Below are 20,590 nucleotides of genomic sequence, written 5' to 3'. Positions count from 1 at the left end.
TGAACCAGAATGCTGAGCCTTTAGGCTGTGGTGGCTGTGCTTACTGGCAGCAAGAAAATCAGGTTGTCTTGGCTACTGGGAGTCGTGTTTTTGAAGTATTTCTTTGCACTGAAATATAGTTGTATCTAAGATGTGTTTAAAAGGCCTAATATGATTGCTGAATAAGAAACCTAGTACCATTCTGCTCCTCAAGCCTTCTGATTAAATAGAAGTAGCTTCAGAGCACAACTCCCGATACTGTCAGAAGGATCATTTTACTATTAATGCACAGCACAAAAAGGAACTATATTAGACATCTCAATCCAGTGAGAGAGGTATTTGCAATGTTAAAATTAGCACTGTACTTGCAACTTAGGAGAGGTATTTACACTGTTAAAATTAGTACTGGATTTGCAACTTACCAAAGCTAAGAGAAAACAGCAAGTTAAGTGATCCAAAAGAGGACGAAATGCTAGGATTTTTGGTTGACACGTGATTTGGAGTAGGCCCAAAAGAAATGGTCTGTGAACAGTTGCCTTTGTGCCTCTGGACTTGGAATTATTCATAATAAGAAGCTGTATTAATAAAAGGGAGTTCAAGGGAAAAGTGGATCTATAGTTAAACTTTGGTGTTACAAAGATGTGTGTAGAATGATGTAGTCAACAAAATGTGGCTTATTTTGTACTAATGACGTGCTCATACCTAGCTGTATTTTTAGCAGAGTGTGTCACTTGCTGGGAATGTATGAGAGTGAGACATGTTTTAAAAATATTGTTTAGATTTTATTCAATCTGTTGGAAGCAACCAAGTATTTAAAACAAAACCTGGAAATAATCCTCAAACAAATACTTGCAAGTTGACACAAATAATGTAGCCTAAATTTCTTTCTTTGGTTGTATTGCATGTTTTTTTCCTGTTGATGAGTGGACGTGTGCAGTTGTGTGTAGAGATGGTGAATTTTTATTTCATATAGTTAATGACTCTGGAGGAATACTTAGTCAAGTTGTTGTATCTTAATAGCTTAATTTTAAATTTTCTAAATTTTTCTTATGTATCTGTATAAAAAGACAATTCAGTTTTGCTTTAAACATCTGTCAGTGACTAATGTGGGATTAAGACTCTGCAGTTAATGCATTTGTACATCACAAGATTTGAATATGAGAGAGTAAGTAAGCTACAAGCTCACCTTGTGGATTCTAACATGCTAAACTATTTTTTGTATCTGATTTGTAGCACATCAGACTAGTAATATTGTGCCTGTGCTGTTTATTCAGCTGAGTGCCTTCTGGCTTGTGACTTTATAATAAAAGGTGAAAGAAATGAGGTACTAGAACCACAAATTTTCCATCATTATATTGATTAAATCAGATGATTAAATTAAAGTGGAGCAACTGTTTCCAAGTCTTTGTAAACACGCGGCTTTTGACACTCTTCAGTAGTGGGGTCTCGAAATGCAGAATATTGGCAGTAGCAAAACTGATGCAAGGAGATAAGCTGTCAAGAGATGTTTAGCGCTTTCCAAAAATCTGTGCCTGAAATACACTGGCAGCTTTGTATTGCCTTCATTGCTCCTTTTATTCCTGAGCTTTATGACAAAGTTGGGAAGTGGAAGAGTGTTAGTTTGCATCAGTCATTGAATTTGTACAGTGAACTTCAGGAAAAGCAAATGGAGTCATTTTTCAGACCTCTCCAGGGAGGCATCCTTGTGTACAGCAACACTACCTGCTATTTTACTGAAACACTATCTGAGGTTTATGAGACACTCATCTAGTGTTTGACACTAAAGAAAATTCCAGGAGTCACAAAAATAGGTGAGACTTTCCTATTTTGGAGCAACTGCCTCAAGACTACAATGCAGTAGCTGGGATCAGATCATGATACAGCAGTTGAAACCCAGAGTGAAAAATGATGTATCGAATTCAGACTTGAAAAGGAGGTTTAGGAAAGTTTATGTTTAGTAACTAAAAGTGATTAATTGAGGATCCTATCTACATTGAAACCAAGGTTTTGAAAATGCTTAAGTATTTCTATAACCCAGTAATGAAACACAGCTTGTTCTACTACCTGGGGATGAAACTACACTTGTTTGTGAGTTTATATGCAAGCATTACTAGTGCTTAACTAAATAAATCATATGAGGAGCTGAGAAATTTTACATGTTGAAGTTTTCTTCATCTCTTCCAGTTACTTGCTTCCATTATATCTCTAGAAGAAAGCAGCAGTCTTAAATTCCTAAACCTTTGTTTTTGTGCCATGGAATTCCTTTTTAGATGAAATCCTGACATATATAGTAAGTAGTTCATTGTCTGTGTGTTCTTGCAGGAATCCATTTTCTTACAAATCCAGTATTTAAATGCAAGGTTTTGTTTCATTTTGGGAACTGCAGATGTCTGAGGAACATTGTCTCAGTCTTTGCTGAATAGCTGTACTGAGTAGCTGTGAATTTTACTTTCAAGCATTATCTGTTTTTTTGTTGTTTTTTTCCCCCCCCCCCCTTCTTTGACCTAACCAAAAAAGTCCTCTTTCTGGAAACTGAAATTTTACTGATTCATTTTAGATAAATGTGTCATTTAACTTTTAATATAATTTATGGTCATTCCTCTGCTATAGGTAGGGAAACATGTATATGCCATCATTAATGGAATCTTGATTACTTGTGCCTTTATAGATTCTTCACAGTCAGCAGTAATGTAAAGGTGATGAAATAATACATTTTTTTCCATCAAAGAAAAAGTTAGTGTTTGTAATATATTTGAAACGTGACTTTATGCTTTTATAGCAAATCAGTTTATGTCAGAATTTAGGTTAATATTTTTTTAAAAAAGGATTAAAAAAAAAGATGTCTGGAATTTGTTATTCTTACAAATTATAAAGTGGGGTCTCCCAATTAGATTATATAAGCTCAAAGAAAGAGGTTTTGATTCTTTTAATAGGGCAGGTGGCCTCAAAAACTAACTTACTGATTTGTTTACGAGAAGTCTGTCTGCTTCAGCTGCATACATAGAACCAGGTGAAATATAAGAGCAAGCAGAAATGGGAAATTGTGTTTGTTAGGTAGTAAAATCCTGCTATAGAACAAAAGTAGTTTCTTTTAAGGTCAGTTTTGTTTTAAAATATGAATTGCCATATCAAATTATTTGGGTTTTAAAGATCTGTAGTACTGGAATTGGAATCTGAGTTGCAGAAATAGAATGCAGGGTTATGTTTCCAAGACTTGTTAGTATTTGTGTATTTAAATTTATTATGTACAGAAATAGTAGTTCAACAAAAATATAGAGACATGCTGGAACAACAGGGGGACCATCTGACTAAGGCAGTGTTTACAATAAAGGAATGGAATTTATGCATTGAGCAATGAGATGTACAGTGGAAAGATTAATGGCTGTTGGATAATAAATATTAGATTTGAGTGCTGAATGAAAGCTGAGTTGGTACTGTTATAGTAATAACGATGTAGAATATTTTCCCTGAAACTGCATGGACACATTAGTGAGAATTGCACTGTAAATAAATTAACTGTAAAAAGGTTTTCTTTATATGCCAGGATTAATAAAAGGGTAGTTTATATCTCATGAAATGAGACATCCGCTTTTCATCCATTCTGAGAATTACTTCTGTAGCACAGAACACCTGTTAATGTTACATTAAATAGATCAGATCATTGATCTGTATTTTCCCATAATTGTTTAAAGTCCTGGATCTTCAGTTAGTGTGCATGAATTAATATGCAAAGAAAGACAGTTTCTTCATTGAATGGGAAAAAAATCAAAGAAAGGAAGCGACTGTAAATAATTTTCCAAAATACACTACAGAAGGCTTGGAGCTCAGTATACGTTCCTGCATAATAAAGACTTGCTTAAAATTTATCTTAGGTTTGTATATTTGGGGTGGGAAGAAATATCTCCGCTGTATGGATGTGTACAATGCTTTTCTTAATGGCAGCCTCAGGGCAGGGAGGCACTGCTGTAAAGCTCTGCCACAGAACCTTAGAAACATCTGGATTGTTCAAGTATTTTTCATTTCTCTGATAAATGTTTCACTAAAACATTGCTTTGGGCTCTCAAGAAAATGGTAATGAGTCCTTTGCATCTGGATCAAATTCTGTGGGGAAATGACTCCCTGCTTGCCTTCTCCTTCTGTATACAGTCACTGAAGTATATGTACAGTGTAGGCCTACTACAAATGATGTTTAAGTTCTTCAGCTTATTCATGCAAATAAACAGCTGCACAGTCTGATTTGAAACAATTCTGAGGCTTTGATATTTGTATGGTCTGCATTACAGTTCACTTTTGTACAGAAAACACATTTGTATAGAAAAATAAAAATTTTACCACGAAACAATCGTATGGATAAGCAATACAATCATACTTTAAATGGAGGAAGGAAAGAGCATGCTTTTGAATGCACAAATACTGCTCTAATTGCTTGGTCTCTTCGTAGTGACACTTGAGTGTATTGTATTCAAAAGTGTCAGGCTAATTGGGTTTTATAGCCCATCCTGGAGAGTGCATCACACCTATACATATTTCTGAAGACAAATAATTTGATCTTTGAGGAATGTTGCTGCTACTGTTTATTGTTCAAGACACGTTGAAATATCCAACGAAAGAGAGGAGCAGAGCCCTGTTAAAGGTTAATATTACAAGATAAAATCAGTAGATGAAGTTAATTGTACAGAAATTGTTTGGAGCTTTTCCACTGAGCAAGGACTTATATGCTGTGAGCCAACTGGGTATTGGAAAAATGAGGGACATTGATTTTGTGAATTAAGATTTACATTGAGTAAAGCCGTAATAGTCCTTAGAGACAAGCATTAAAGTAAAAAGTGTAGTGTGAAAATATCTGCTGTGTAGGTAGCCCTAAAGGTGGGCTGTGTTATATTGGGGCTGTGGTTCCCACAGGGGTGGGATGAGCTAGGCTTCCTTCCACAGGAGCTGTCTTCGGCATGACCTGCAAGCACTGGTTTCTGCAGCTGGTCTGTTTGGCGTAGGGGGTGTGCGAGCTTGGGGTATGGAGCCAGGAGGGCAGAGCCACGAGGTGTGATGTCCTTGTTGGATACTACCGAATGAGATGTTAAGGAACAGGATGTGGACTAGCTCTAAGTAATGGATGCAGCTGCATGGCAAAGCAATGTGTGGAAGTCTGTCCAAGATGCGCCTACTTTATTTGACAGGGCTTAATTATTCGTCAGAGGCTAAGCATTTAAAATCCTTTTATAAGGAGACCACAGAGAGCACAGTAGCAAACCCCTCCCATCATAAAAGAGAACTTTAATTATAGAACTTCCAGTAAGATTTCCACATTCAGCTCCATTTTCTGTATTACACTACATTAAACACGATCACTCCTGCGCTGTTTACTCCTTACACTGTTTTTATGCACAAATCTGATGAAAAGTGCAAAGTCCTAAATGAACTTAATGTATTTTTGCTATTTGGCCTGGCTTAAAATGTATTTGAGCAGGTGAGTTGTATGTCTGTCAGTGGTCTAGACTTAATAGTATCATTGCTGAACTCTTAGAACAAGTTTAGTCTTAATAATTAAATTTGATGCCATATTACCTTTAATTTGACAAGATTTTTGTGAAAGATGCTTTAAACTCGTTTTCATGAACTTTTCTAAATATTTCTTTGAGTGTTTTTTCTTGTTATGGTTTTTCTAATTCCTGTGTCAAGAAAGGCTGCCAGAAATCCTAAAATAGATCTTCTTCTCTTAGATTGCAAAGAACATGTCACCGAAGACACAAAAGCAGAATCCATCAGTGACACGGCTGACCTGGCTCTGCCACCTGAAATGCCAATTTTAATTGATTTCCATGCCTTAAAAGATATCCTGGGGCCACCCATGTATGAAATGGAGGTAACATCCTCATTTTTTTCTGCTTCACTGTTGTTTCTGTCTATTTTGACTAGTTGACTATTTTATTGCTATTGGCTGAGTTTATACAATGTTAACTTTAAAAAATACGTGTTAGAAACAGGATTGTGTTTGTGTTCCACCAGGCATTTTTTCACCTAAAGAATATATATATGTGTTTGTGTGTGTGTATATATATGTATACTTTCTTTTAATTGGGAGCACATAAATAATGTAATGGCATGACTTTCTGTTGGTAAAGATGCCTGCAGCAGTGCTTAAGAATGTGGTAGTGTTTTTTTTCACTTCATAACATCTTTGCTTTTGTTTGGGGGATGTTTTTGTGGTCTTGGGAAGGAAGCCAAAATAGAACCCAGGAATCCTGTCTCTGAGGCAGCTTTCTTAAGGACTATCCCACATACCTCCTTAAAGCCAGTCAGCATTCTTGGGTATTTAAACCACTTCACTTTACACCAGAGTTCTCAAACATTCTTCAAATTAATGCAACACTTAGCCAGTAAAAATAAATGTTATCGTCAGTCACCTCCAGCCTCCTAGTGTCTGCTTTGCTCCTCAGTAGGCATATTCCAGAATATTTCCTCCATCTGTATGTTCCTACATTTTATGAAAATGCCGTCAATTCAAGTAGTTACTTTGGGGTTCTTTTTTCACCCTTTATGTTGCAATTATTCTCTGCTTTACTTTAGATCCGGGGAAACTGGCCAGGTATAAGTAGGATATATAAAACTCTGACAGGAATCCAGTTGCTGATGGAACCCTAAACCCTTTTGTTATTTTTTTTTTGTTGTTGTTTTCCAGGGAAATAACTTTGTATCTAATATACTTCCAATGACAGTTCATCTGGCCTTTAGGGCTAAAATACTGCAGGATTACTTGTCTCTTCTAAGCTTGAAATGCAGATGCATATAAAGCTGTTATAGTGAATTGAACATAATAATCAAGCCAGTATTCTGATTTCTACAAATGTTGTATATTAGTTTTGTAAAGGTGCTAAAAACTAGATTAAATTGTGTAAATCTGTGCAAAAGTTCTGGTCACTTCCAACTGTAGTCCCGTAAGAGTAGAATTAATTCAAATAAGTATGAAAGATTGTAGGCCAAGAAGTGCATGTGACTTTCCTTAGATGTTCTGACTAGTTTTGAACTTGCTCTGGAGTTGATTATTCTTTTAAATTTGGTAGTGCAGCTGTGTTGACAAATAATCTGTGCTATTTTGTTCTCTTTCTACAGGAAAGTAGTGCAAGTAAAACTTTTAAAGTGTGCTTCTTAACTCCAAATATATAAATGCAGGAGTGCTGGGTTGGTTTGGTTTTTCTTACATGAACAGTTGCCATGAACATGCATATAAGCATTTGATGTTGGCCTATATAACCTGAAATAAGACTGACTGAAGCTTTTGACTTTTATATCGAAGGCTTTTAAAATGTTTCTATATTTAGTAGGCAAATTAAGGAGTGGATAAATAGAAGCAGAGATGAATCCACACAGCATCAATTCCCTGAGCAGTTTAAGATTAATTTTCATGTGCTATTTGCTGCATGTAATAATGAGGAAATATTTTTCAATACACATCCCTCTATAATTTTTCTCAGTGCAAGTTGCTCAGGTAGCCATGTAAGTCCTGTTTTAGTGAATTTTCCCCACTAACCTATAATTACTTTGATTTTTTTTTTTCAAGTGTCCCCAAGATTCTTCCAAATGAAGAGTATAACTCCCATCTCAATGACAAGAATTTCAGATTGGCTAGTGTTGTTTTTTTCTGGTTTTGTAGTCTGCAGCACACCTCTTTTCCTTCTATACCTAGCCTTTAAAGCTTTGCCTTTGACCTGCATTTTGCCATTTATAATTAGTTGAAATGAAGATACAGTGGAGGCAACCCCTGTGTCAGTACTTGGGTGAGACTAAGCAAATAGAACAGAAGACATGATGTGACTTAATTGATTTGTTGTCCTCCAGGGAATACCTTAAAATGAGTGATTCATCTTCTGCCTTTTCAGTGCATTGCTTGTATGTTTTCTGCAAAGGTCTCCCAGCAGAAAGGCATGACAGATTACTCAGCTCATACTTGTAGAATTAATTCATTTATCACAAATAAATAATTTTACATGCCACTCTCCAGAACAATGTTGGAATAAATCACATGTTATGGCTTTGGAAGAATAATCTTGACGACAGTTGAAAGTGTAAAAGACTTGATGAAACATTTCAGCACAGCATGCTTTGGGGGGAAGAGCTTTATGACATGTCCAGCGTGTTTGCAGTACAGTATTTCTCTTTTGACTTGGAATTTAGCATATTTATTTATTTATTTATTTGTTTTGTCTTCCTTCAATCACTAATTCTGCTCAGGTAGCAAAGCACTACTGGCTTTGCATGGAGAATTCATCCATTTCAGAAATGAATCAAATTAATTTTCAATTCTGTATTTCAGTAGCAGACAAAATATTTTAAAATGGCCTATCGCTTTACTTTACAAAGGCATATTTGTCTTTGCTCTATGCACTGCCTGACGCAGTAAAAACTCTTCCAGTTTCTGTTCTGCCTTGTAATAAATACCTAACTTGGTAGTTCAGAACACGCTGAATAACTGTATGATCCGTCATCGGGGTTTCTTCCACTCCTTGTAGCTCAGGAGAACAAAAGGACTTTCTGTAGATTCTAAAACTGTCTTTCACATAAAGGAAAAAAAAATTAAAAACTGGAACCTTCATGGAAAATATCCTGCCTCTCTTTTCTTCTCTTAACGCAGGAGACTGGCATTCAGACACTTGCATTGCTCACATCAGTGACTGGACACAGAGCTTAGATAAGTAGATCATAGTCTTGTATGGAGCAGAGAGCTTGCTTAATTACTTTTAATTACTAACGAAGGCAGTCAGATTCTCTATCCTTTCACATCTAGCCTGCTAGCACACTCAAGTACTTTAATTATTCAAAATTATTTGTAAATGTTTGCTATGAACATTTGAAATAAGTGCATGAATCATTGTGTTGTGAGACAGGAGTTCAGGCAATGAAACCACTTTTTAAAAAGCCCAAATGTTAGGGAACATTCAGGCTTAGAATTGATTTTTCATGTAAGTAACAAGAATCAGGACAGATATGACTTAATCCATCTGCTGGAGGTATATAAGCATTCAGTCAGGATTGACTAAATACTTGAAGTCCTTTGAAGTGAAAAGAAAGATTCTCATTGAACGGTTGGGGGTGGGGAAGGTTGCAAGAGCGATATATCCAGATGTTTGCCATTGCCTCAAGCTAAGCAGCCACATACAGGTCCTAACGCTGTAATTAATGTTTACATGTAGGCAGAATTACTGCTGCATAAAAAAAGTAAATGAGATCAGACACTTGGGCTTAACCCTTGTGTTTTAATCAGTACAGCTGTTTTGAAGGCAACTATCAAATTGTTTTTGCAATAGCTTTGTTAGGACTGTTTCTGAAATTGTTTCCTGTGTTCCCTTCAGGTATCTGAACGCTTAAGCCAGCCAGGAGTGGCCATAGGCTTGGCTTGGACTCCACTAGGGGGAGAGATCATGTTCGTAGAAGCCAGCCGCATGGATGGAGAAGGTCAGCTGACTTTGACTGGTCAACTCGGAGATGTCATGAAGGAGTCGGCACATCTTGCAATTAGCTGGCTGCGCAGCAATGCAAAGAGATACCAGCTGACTAATGGTAGGTAGGGAAAAAATGACAGATGTTCCACAGTCGTATTGCCTTACAGATGTTGTGTGTATCCATTGACCTCTTATTGTAGGAGGTGTGCACATTTAGGAAATATTAATATCACATGAAAATTAAACGTCCTAAAACATGGTATTTTTCAGTAATTCAATAGATTGCAGCATTGCTAAATAACAGTAGAAGTTACTCATACTTGTGGAAATGTAGCAAGTGTTAACAGAGGAAAGGTTTTTCCAGCAATCAGTGCTGTATGGAAGTTGAAATCAGCTCTAGCGTTCCTTGTTGTTTCTTCTGCTGATTTCTGCCCAGCTGAGGTTTTAGTGGCCTCGTGAGCAGGCTTGGTGTAGGCAGAACACGAGTTGTCACTGCAGTCTCCCACTCTGGTCAGTCCCTGCCTGCAACAGCCTGGGATTAGCCTCTGTGCCCAGATGCTTCTGGGAGTTGTGGCAGACATCCTTACGCATTTTTCTACAGCCTTTCCAGCAGCAGTTTTGTGCCATGTGATAGGTACTCAAGGCTGTAGTTCTCCTCTGAAATTAAGGTAAAGCTTCTGGTAAAAGTAGGTTTTTATAGTTTGCTTTAATATTTTGAGAATTATTTAGGCTTATATGGTAACTGTTGAAGTGCAGTGAAATAGGAATTTCATCCATATTAGTTTTAACTCTTTTTATTACCTTCTTTGAATTTCCAAAGATTTCTGGAAACATGCTTTGTAGTTTGATCATTGTCTGAATAGTCAAATAATAGCTAAATAATTGTCTGCCATCTATCATTATTTATAGAAGTTTAAATAGATTTAAAAAAAATATCTTGAACATAGGAAATGCTGCTAGCATTAACAGTGTAAACTAGAGAGGTAAACATATACACAGTTATGTCCTATAGGTGAAGTAATGTGAAAAGACGTAAATGAGAGAGCTACTTTATTATATTAATACTGCATTTTTTTTAAAGAGAGCTGCTTTTGTGTGGTATGGTCTCTGAAAATTTATATTTAAGGTTTGGGACATAAAACTAAAAAACTGTATGTAGGAATTCCTTAGTCTCTACATTAATCCCTACTCTGAATTTCCCAAGACATGCAAATGAGTTATGTCCCCTCGCCCCCCCCTCCAGTACCTTTGCAATATAGTGTTGTTTTTTTTCAGCACAGTTTAAAAAATAGTGGTAAGACTTAGTTCTCCGGTGGCCTTTCAGAATGAAGACCAGGAACAAAATGGGTTTAGATTTTTCACATTCAAACCCTTCTTTTTTTCTTTCAGCTTCTGGAAGTTTTGATCTCCTTGACAACACTGACATCCATCTGCACTTCCCAGCTGGAGCTGTCACAAAAGATGGACCATCTGCTGGCGTTACCATAGTAACCTGCCTTGCTTCTCTCTTCAGTGGGCGGCTGGTGTGTTCAGATGTAGCCATGACAGGAGAAATCACACTAAGAGGCCTTGTTCTTCCAGTATGTATCGTTTGAGAAAAGAGCTAAGTTGTATTAATTCTCCATATTGTAGGTGTAAAGTCTGTTTCTAGCCATTTACAAAAGCACAGTCTTGCTGGATCATTCCCTTAGCAGCAATCCAGGCTCTTTTGGTGTAATTGTAAGAGGCTGATGGAAGCCAGCCTAGGCTAGTGCTGTATACTCATGTGTCTGCTTTGCATTTAATGTTAAAAACAGCCTTGATGCTGTTTTCAGGAAGTGCACATTGTTAGCATGTCTAGTTAGAAGGGAAACCTAGAAATCCTACAATTCAAGATAGTTCCAAGATAAATATATTGCAATTTCAAAACATGTTACCTAAAACTATTAGTACAAAAGTATCTCTGGTTTGACTGAAAAGTTGGGGGTTTTTTTGAGCTCTCACGGTAATTTCATATAGGTTACTCTCAAAATTCTCTATGTATTTTTAGACTCTTACATGTTGTTACTTATATGTAGTTCAGCTGAATGATGTTCCCATAAAGCTCGTTAAAAGCATATGAGGGCAAAGGGAACTTTCAGCAAATAAAATTTTAGTTTTAAGTATCAAATGGAGACTGGCATAATTGATTAGAACAGATATAGATGATTTATCATCTCATACCAAATAATGGACAAAGGAAGGATGAGGTTGGAAAACAGTATTCTGTTTCATGCAGTAGAGTAAACCAGAGCTAACATAATTAAAGTAACGGACTGGAAGGCTCTCAGAAGTAGCGTTCTGGTGGCAGTTAGACTGACAAGATTGCCTGTTGTTCAAGGCTCTGGTGAAAAATAAACAACTGCCTTAACTCTGATTTGGTTTAAGTTTGCTGAGCTTTCCAAATAAATTGCTTTTATTGCACCAGTGACCAAATATTGCCTATTGTTTAAGGTAGGTGCAGAAACTACTTGTCTGTACTAAATCATTTTTTATAAATGACTCTTACCTTCTTTCTGAATGTTGGCTAGGATCTATTATTAGTAATTTTAATTCATGCGAGCATGCCAGTAACTGCATCTGCTGCCTGAAAGAAAGCAATGTGGTGAGTATGCAGTAGCAGTGTCCAGACTAGACTGTGATCACCATGAGGATTTATGGCTCTCTGTTACTTGATTTGCAGAAGCCTAAATAGTACTTTTTGCTATAACACGAGGCTTTCCTTTCCTTTAAAGCATCATAAAAGTACAGGTTTCTTCTGTAAGATGGTCTTAAAATAGGATTTGAAAAAAGTTTATGGGGAAGAAGCTACAGCTGTGACTAAAAGAAAAACTAATTTTACAACCGTCTTTACATGTGATTACAAACTCAAAACAGGTAGCTTATTGAAGTGATGCTTACTTTCCTAGAGCAAAGCCATCTTTGCGCGTTTGGGGTACAGGTTTGCATTTTCTTTTAACTCAAGTTATTTGTTGTGTAGCATTGCATCTGTAAGATTTTTCCCCCTTTCCCCTTCTAATGCTGCCTTTATTTTGAAAAACTTTTGTTCTTACGTAGGCATAGGATTTCAGCATGCTGTAAGAGAAAAAAATGCATTAAAGCCACCTTTATTTAGAAAATAATTTCTGAAAATGGATTACTTTTCAACTTTTGATACATGTACCTGCATTCCTAGATGAATTTTTAATCCAGAGAGATTTTTTCCTTCTGTTATTAACTGTTATGGAAAAAGAGTGCTGTAGCATAACATATTTGGAACTAGGTGATCTTTAAAGTTCCTTGCAATCCAAACCATTAAATATATTTCCCTTGTTAAGCACATAATGAGGTAAAACTACTGCTAAATTTTTAATTACTTCACTAAATGATTGGGGGAAGGAGAACCTCATTAAAATTTAACTCCTGCTGTGACTTCTAAATTTGTTACAATAATTACTTTATGAGAGTAGCATCATAGGTTGTTTTTTTACATATATATATATATATATATATCTCCTTTTCCTCATTAGGTTGGGGGAATTAAAGACAAAGTCCTGGCAGCACACCGAGCTGGACTGAAGAGAATTATCATTCCTCAAAGAAATGAAAAAGATCTTGAAGAAATTGCAGTGAACGTACGGCAAGATTTGACTTTTATTATGGCAAGCTGTCTGGATGAAGTTCTTAATGCAGCTTTTGATGGAGGATTTTCAGTTAAGCCCAGAGTTGAGCGTTTGAATAGTAAACTTTAAGTAGACAGGCTGAGATTAATTTCTATATCAAGTTCTAATAGAGATCAGTAACTATCAAGTATAAATATGAGGTACACTTGATTGTTTAAACGTGGGTGTAAGTGCAATCAAAATAAAAAAATTACTTTAGCAGTTAACAACCCAAAACCGCATTTTATGGGCATGTGCTACTACAAAGAATCTTGGGGAAAAAAAAAAAAAATTATTTCTTCATAGTGGGTTTCAAGTATAAAAAAGCTGAAGTTCTTGAGAAATATTTGCTTACTTTATCCGGTATGTATTTATAGAAACGTCAACAGCTGATTATATCCGTAAAGGGGGAAAAACCCCTAGACAGGGAATAGTATGCAATTTGTGTATTCAGAGGCCACAAACTGCAGCAAATGCTGCCTAGCAAGAGGAGCTAATAGAGATGGGATGTCACCCTGATTTGGTGCAGTTTTCTTACTTAGGAAATAGCATTGAAGCAATATACTAAGGAGCAGTGGCATCACAGGAAAAACATTTTTTGAAATTAAAAAAAATACTTAAAGGATTTAACCAGATACAATATAGTCTAAATTAAGTTAGTAAATCCTTTCAGCACTCACAAGAGTTGTAGCCTGTAGCAATGTCAACGTAGATATTATTTTTCAAACCTAAATATAGGAATGCATTAACTTTTGTCTAGGAAAGGAGATAATGCACTAAGGTTCACATATGCAAAGTTGTACTTACAGCACTGGAAGGAGGTGGAGTGTACTTGAAAACTTCATGAGAAAGACTGAGCACGGTAACATTTTGGAGGGACAAAGTACACGTCCTTAATTCTTACCCAATACAGAACTAGGAATATTGATTCTGGGATGCTTGTTTAGACTCTAAAATTGCTTAAATTGATTTAATGTCAAGAAGACTACTGGATAGTTAAATTGCATTAGGTACTGCACACTGTGAATAATGTAAGGTTTGAGAAAGTGTATCAGTATCCTATCTGAGCTGATAGCTTTGTGTCTTATCTTCCCTTGAATGCTAGAGAAGAAGATAGAAATTTAACCTTACGTAAGCTACAATTCTTGAGTTTTTCACTGTTTTACACTAGGGTCAAGCACAAGAGAAAACCCAGTATCATAGTCTGTTCTTGCTCATTAATCCTGAAACAAACTCAAGTGTGCTTATGAAGTGCAAATTGTATCAGTTACAAAAGCCTCTTAAAAAGCAACCAATAAATCAAAATTAGTAGCTTGTTTTGCTTTAATTTCCATAGATACAAACAAAGCTGGTTTACCTATTTACCTGGAACTTAAGAGTAATTGTATTAATAAATTCAGTGGGTATTTCTGCACCTGACTTATAAGATCTCAAAACTTTCACAGAAGACTTCATCAAATAAAACGTTTCAAAAAAAAAAACTTTGTTTTAGTCTTTTAAGAATTGATTATACTCTTAAGTCATTCACTAGCTAAGTTCCAAGGGTAAGAGGCAACAAAGAGTCTTTATGTTCTCTGCCTTACAGAATACTTGAACACAAAAAGTGCAAAAAAAAAAAAATGACAATCAGTAAAATAGCAGAAAGGAATGGTAACTAATATCCTGCTTGGCCTTCACTCAACACCAGTAGGGGAGAAAAAAGTGTTCTCTTTACCAAACTTAATTAATATCAAATAGCAATCCTGCACTACTTTATGCTAGTAAGAAAACAGACGTGCATGGAATTCCAGTGCAGTCTGTTTATACATATAGAAAAAATGCATTTTTTGAAAGACAGTAAATATAGTTTTGTTTGTTTGTTTGAAAAAAAAAAAAAAATAAAAGGCTTCTACAGCAATTTCACTTCAGAAGAACAGGGAGTTGCTCCCAAAAAAAGTTGAGCAATGACTTTCTGCCACACCACTCCACTGTCTTGTGTACATGGACTTTATCTAAAAGGTGAGGAATTTAATGCAACTCTAAAGATCTTTATCTGGATTTACTTACAGATTTTCATGTTCCCACTTGTCACCACAAAAGGTGACTTGGTTATGTTACTTTGTTGGGATATATATATATATTTTTAATATAACCTAAGCATTATCCATTATAACAACAGATAGTTACGTTTAAGTGTATTTTCTATTGTTTTCATGAAACACTCTAAAGAATAACAATCTGTGCAGCAGCAAACCAGAATAACGATCTTTTAAAGTAATTTTGATACACTGTGGATTATTCTGCTTTGCACTGACATTTAAACAGACCTGATAATAAACATGAGCGTGTCCCTCAGAATGTACTATAAGGTAACTAAACTTATCAAAGGTAAAAGGCAGCAGTGGTAGTTCCTTTCCTCTATGCACAGTCCACACTCTAAGTTGCTACAGATAAAACTATCCCACTAGTGCAATTCATGCTTTTAATCATAGTAGCCTTGAAACAATACTGAATAATGCAATGGTATAGATAGCAATACAAAACAGTTCATCTGCTTCAATTTAAAGCAATATTGCAAACAAAAACTAATCAGACATGTCAAAACAGAAGCCAAATACATCCATATTTGTCAAACATTTTCCTTTTAAGGCTTTTTTTTTCAAGGCAATGAAAAACAATGGAGGTAGTAATAGGGGATAAATATAAGATCTACTGCATTTTATCTATTAAAGACAAATTTGAATACTCTCCCAATACAGCAAAGAAAAATAGTACTTTCTAAAATAAATAGCTAATGCTAAGACATTGGCAGGCTTTAATACACCATTTATTTTAGATAAGGTAGTAAGCTGTACAGATTTTTAGTACGTTTTCTTTTTTCATATATAACAGAGCAAGGTTTACTTACCAGATCCTCAATCTACTTAGAGGAGATCCACTGAATTATGCTTCCAATACTTTTGAGGATCTGGGCCTAAGTATAATTTGTTTAGTCATTCCATCTGATAATGGGCATCAAATGTTTCATATAGGTTTTTGTTGTTTTGTCTGTTACACCAAATAGAGTATCAATTTACATCATAGTAGTAAGTCCAGCATATGTTAGTTGTGCTATAGCGTGTCATCTGTAAAACACAATGAAAAAACAGCCTGACCATATCAGTTAGCTTCTAAAGCTCATTATAAATGCCCTTTTTAGTCCCCTTCAGAATCATACTCTCAAGTTCCAGCCTAAATAAAAATCACTGTATATCAATGCAGAAAGGTTTCAAGATTCACAGTTCTTTTGGGGACACAACATGAGTACAAGCAGCAGCAATCTCAAGTAACTCGCACGCTTACACAGCCCTGTGACACTCCAGTTGCAACTATCAGGCTGCTTAGGGCAACCCGTACAGGTTCTTAGCCAGATTTCCTTACAGAACTTGAGCCGAAAAGCAGATAACCTTGGCAGGTAAACTTCAGTCCAAGCCAGCCAATGAGGAGTGAATGGGTGAGCTGGTGAGTAAATGTATGCCTATAAAATCTATTTGCGTATTTAGCTGAGTTTCTGTCAGTAGACAAGAAGACAAAACTTGGGTAAATATAGACAAGCTTAATTAGGTGAGAGTAATTACTGAGTTCAGAAGACTGCAAATAATTAGTTGTCTATTTGGTAAAGAAAAAAAAATGCTAGAGTGAAAGATTTGTTTTGAAACATCTATCTACTGTTACAGTACATCTTTTAACTGAAATTTGTGCAAAATTTCAACAGCCTAAGAAACAAATTATAACTATTTTTTTCTTTCATTACACGAAACCAATTGTTTCTGTAGTAGTGTATGTATCCAACCTGATGAGTTTTATGCTCCTTTTACCTGTACAACTACTTACCTTATGCACCAAAATAATATGAACAACACTTAACAAAGCAATTTCTGATAAGAAAGTTAAAGACAGTGCACAGTAAATAAACTGTATTTTAATGTGTTACAAAAGTAATTCATAGCCAGACTACCTCTCTGAACAGATGCCCATTACTACTAGGTTTGACAAAGATTTCCTTTAAATAGCTTAAGATGAAACAGCTTTTCACCTTATTCTTTTTTTGTCTCTGCGTCTATGTTTTGTAACACAAATACCATTATACATTCATGGTTATTTTTTCACATATAGGCAGTCTGCATAAAGCCCAGTATCCTACAAAAGCTTTTATGGCTGGTGAATCATACCTGTAAGAGATTACTTGCATCTGACTGTGTATCATGTCACTAAAACGATATACAAAAATCAGTTCAAGAAATTACTTTAGTAACAACCAAGAGACGTGAGGACAAGAAATTGAGCGAGTGTAGTAGTAATGTGTCAAACTTTGAGCTAAAGCAAAAAGCAAAAAGTTGTATTTTAATTTGCCAGGTATTCTTTTAATGAGAAATATAAAAAGACTGCAAACATCTCATTCTGACTGCCTTTTTTTTTTTTTTTCTCCTTTTTTTAAACAAATGGTCTGTTTTATGGTTACAAATACTGTGCAAGACAATACCTTCTTTGTACTGGAAAACCAACAAATACAAGGATGCAATAGAGTTTCTAAGCATCTCTAAATTTGAAACGTGATTTTTTTTTTTTTTTAATTTGGAAAAATCTTGGTAATTCATTTATGTTAGATCATAACTCAAAGTACAACAACATCTAGACCTGTTTTTAAAGGAGCTTTCTTTCCTGATACATCTTTGAACATAATTACTCCTTTCAAGTTCAATACATTCACAAAATAGCTCAGTTAAGAACAGTATCACCAATGAATTGACTACTGGAAAGAGACAAAATTTACCAAACATACAGAAATATTAATTTTACCATAGCAATTATGCATATCAAAAGATGACACCTGTAGTTAATTTTAAAAAGATACAAAAAAAAGAGAAAAACCTGAATTACAGAAAAGAAAGTCATATTTATTTAATGAAAAACTAGAAGTTAATAAAAATTAGCAAATACACAAAAAATATACACAAACAGCAGCAATACTATGTAGTGACTTACAAAGGAGGGGGGGAGGAGGGGAGCGGGACGCAGCGGCCAGAGACCAAACCGCTCAACATGGCTTGTCAGTCAAAGGGGGAGGAAAAGAACACGAACAAAAACACGAAACAGTATCCTTTTCAACAGTACAATCAATCTACAAACAAGTTTTTAGAATTATTTTACAACATTTCCTGTAGAATCAATTCTTAATACAAAAGATGCCCATTTTGGGTGTATATATATTTTCAGTGGTTTACTGTTGACTTATTTAAATATATTAGTGTTACTACATGCAACTGCTTCCTGTAATTTAACAGCCTTTCCTTTTATTTACCTTCATATATGTCTATCCTCCATCTACCAAATAATTTGTCTGACAGTCAACGATGGTTACCCTAGTTTCTGCTAAGTTAAATGCGACTGTTTTCAACACTGGCCTGAAAAGGTTTGATTGCCATTTCAACACATTGATATAGTTACATTGATGCCTAAATTGCCATTTTCTGCAAAGAGCTGTGCAATGCTGGTGTCAAAGACTAGACAGTCACTATTCATAATGGCTGTTGCAATTCCCTCATGGATAGATCGAGGAGTTGCTTCCCAAGTCAATCGCCGCCTATGACCGTTTAACTCAAGTCGATAAGCAAAGTTTTCTGCTTGCTTGCGTGTTCCTATCAGCTGTACAATCGCAAAGAACTGCTGGTGACCATCATATTTTTCCTGTTTCTCCAATACTAACATGAAATGAAAGCCAAAACAAGACTGCATCATAACCCAGTCAACAGCACCAGGAAGATTAATGTCTGTAGCAAGGAACACTATATCTTCTCCCTGAAGTGTAGTAATTGACTTATGTTGATGCATCAGATGTGGCATTACAGCATCCAGAGAACCTTGCCATTTACATGAAGCACCAGGACATGGACAGGAATAAGGCCTAAACTCACACAGCTCCTCATGGTCTGCTTTTTCTGTGTGTGGCAAAGTTATCTCACATCCGGAAGAGGCATATTTACATGGGAATAGTACAGAATTGGCAACTTTCTCCATAGCCAGGTTACGAATGGAGCCCAGCGGGCCTCGGCAAGTTGGACAGCACGTAAGTTTGGGGCGACAGTTGCTACAAACAAGATGGCCACTCTGACACTGAAGAATTGGTGGCAGCACATAGTCAAAACAAACAGGACACTCAAAGAGACTAGCCAAGTCATTATTGGAAGCTGTAGTGCCAGTCAGTGCAGGCACCCTCTGTGATGGCGTACACTTTGAAGTACCTGTAGGTAGTGCTGTAGCAGTCTGACGGCTCATTTCTGTAAGAGAAGAGAGGAAAAAAAAGAATGAGGATAGAGTAGAGATTACATCTAAATGCATTTTGTTTTCTTCTGCATACACTATTTCTTGATTTACAAAGAAGGTTCAAAAGAAACTAGATAGAAATGGAAGCAAACCCTAAATATGTAATGCCAACTGTGGATACTTTACATGTAGATTATCAGCTGTGCTCCACAGAACAGACAGATCTATGCCATGCAAATTTAACAAGGGATGAATTTCTGCTAGTTACTCTGAAGTGGAATTTACCTATTGGAAGCTGCAGGGTAAATGAGTAAAGATATGCTTAATGTAACTGAAATCCTTAAAGGTTTGTGTTGTTTTTTCTGTTGTTGTTTGGGGGGTGGGAGTGTTTTGTTTTTTACTATTGTACTTTCAAAACATTCCATCCAGATCACTTGACTGTAACAAACGGGTACACTACACTACAATTCTCAAGCTGAATTTTAAGTTGCTGTGTATTTAGTGAGATAAGAAACTAGCCATTTTTAATGAACACGCAAACTTCAGGATAGGACCTCAGTAATCATGTTTACTGTATAACCATTAAAAAAAAGTAACAAGGAAAAACACAAATAAAAAGATCACTACACTGCTTTTTCCCAGGATAGAATACCAACTCATTTTCTTATTTTTAAGTCCTACAGCTTAAGCACAGCTATTGCTTTCACTTGCTGAACTAAACCATTTGCGAAAATACCAGAAAAGAAACACAAAACATTTAATTGAATATCCCAAACAAAGAAATTCACAAGATGAAATTTGAGAATTAGTTTTAACATTTAAGCACTCAAGTATGCCCAGTACCTTGAAAAGGCACTGTTTATGAAGTTTTCCATTCAGTGGAACAGAACTAAAGTTCAATTTTTTCAAATGTCCTCAAACCGAAGTTAACGGCTGTCTGACCAAATAGTTCTCTCAAGGGTTCAACAGTGGTAAAAGTCCCATATTTCTTACCAAATATACATGCTACACTTTGTACTGCACCCCCTCAACTCTCCTCCTACTTGTGCAAAAGGAATCACTAGTAGTACCAGGCAAAATAATCCCTCAATTTTGAAAAAATGAACTTTACGTTAAGTAAAATGCTATCCAAAATTGGATTTCATTACACAGTGACATTCTCAACCACCTTAAGTGTTTCTCTGCAAGTACACCAGCTCTGTACCCATCATGTATGTATAAAGCTCTCAAAATAAA

At 35.8% G+C, this 20,590-nt stretch overlaps 2 protein-coding genes across 3 annotated transcripts in view; one reads left to right on the top strand and one right to left on the bottom strand.

Moving 5' to 3' along the window:
- The window catches only part of LONP2 (lon peptidase 2, peroxisomal), a 45,933-nt gene extending 26,565 nt beyond the window's left edge, over positions 1-19,368 (top strand). For both annotated transcript variants that reach the window (XM_013186832.3, XM_013186834.3), the window contains exons 12-15: positions 5,697-5,839; positions 9,324-9,531; positions 10,803-10,993; positions 12,941-19,368. In XM_013186832.3, coding sequence (XP_013042286.3) covers positions 5,697-5,839; positions 9,324-9,531; positions 10,803-10,993; positions 12,941-13,162 — 764 coding nt within the window. In that variant the 3' untranslated portion in view covers positions 13,163-19,368. The remainder of the gene's footprint in view (positions 1-5,696; positions 5,840-9,323; positions 9,532-10,802; positions 10,994-12,940) is intronic.
- Positions 16,993-20,590, bottom strand: part of SIAH1 (siah E3 ubiquitin protein ligase 1) — a 66,788-nt gene continuing 63,190 nt past the window's right edge. Inside the window, exon 2 of the mRNA XM_013186837.3 lies at positions 16,993-19,368. Coding sequence (XP_013042291.2) covers positions 18,518-19,368 — 851 coding nt within the window. The 3' untranslated portion in view covers positions 16,993-18,517. The remainder of the gene's footprint in view (positions 19,369-20,590) is intronic.

Source organism: Anser cygnoides, chromosome 12, assembly GCF_040182565.1.
Source record: "Anser cygnoides isolate HZ-2024a breed goose chromosome 12, Taihu_goose_T2T_genome, whole genome shotgun sequence".
Lineage (NCBI taxonomy): Eukaryota > Metazoa > Chordata > Aves > Anseriformes > Anatidae > Anser > Anser cygnoides.
The sequence above is the reverse complement of the archived record's forward strand: the minus strand, read 5'-3'. Positions and strand labels throughout refer to the sequence as shown.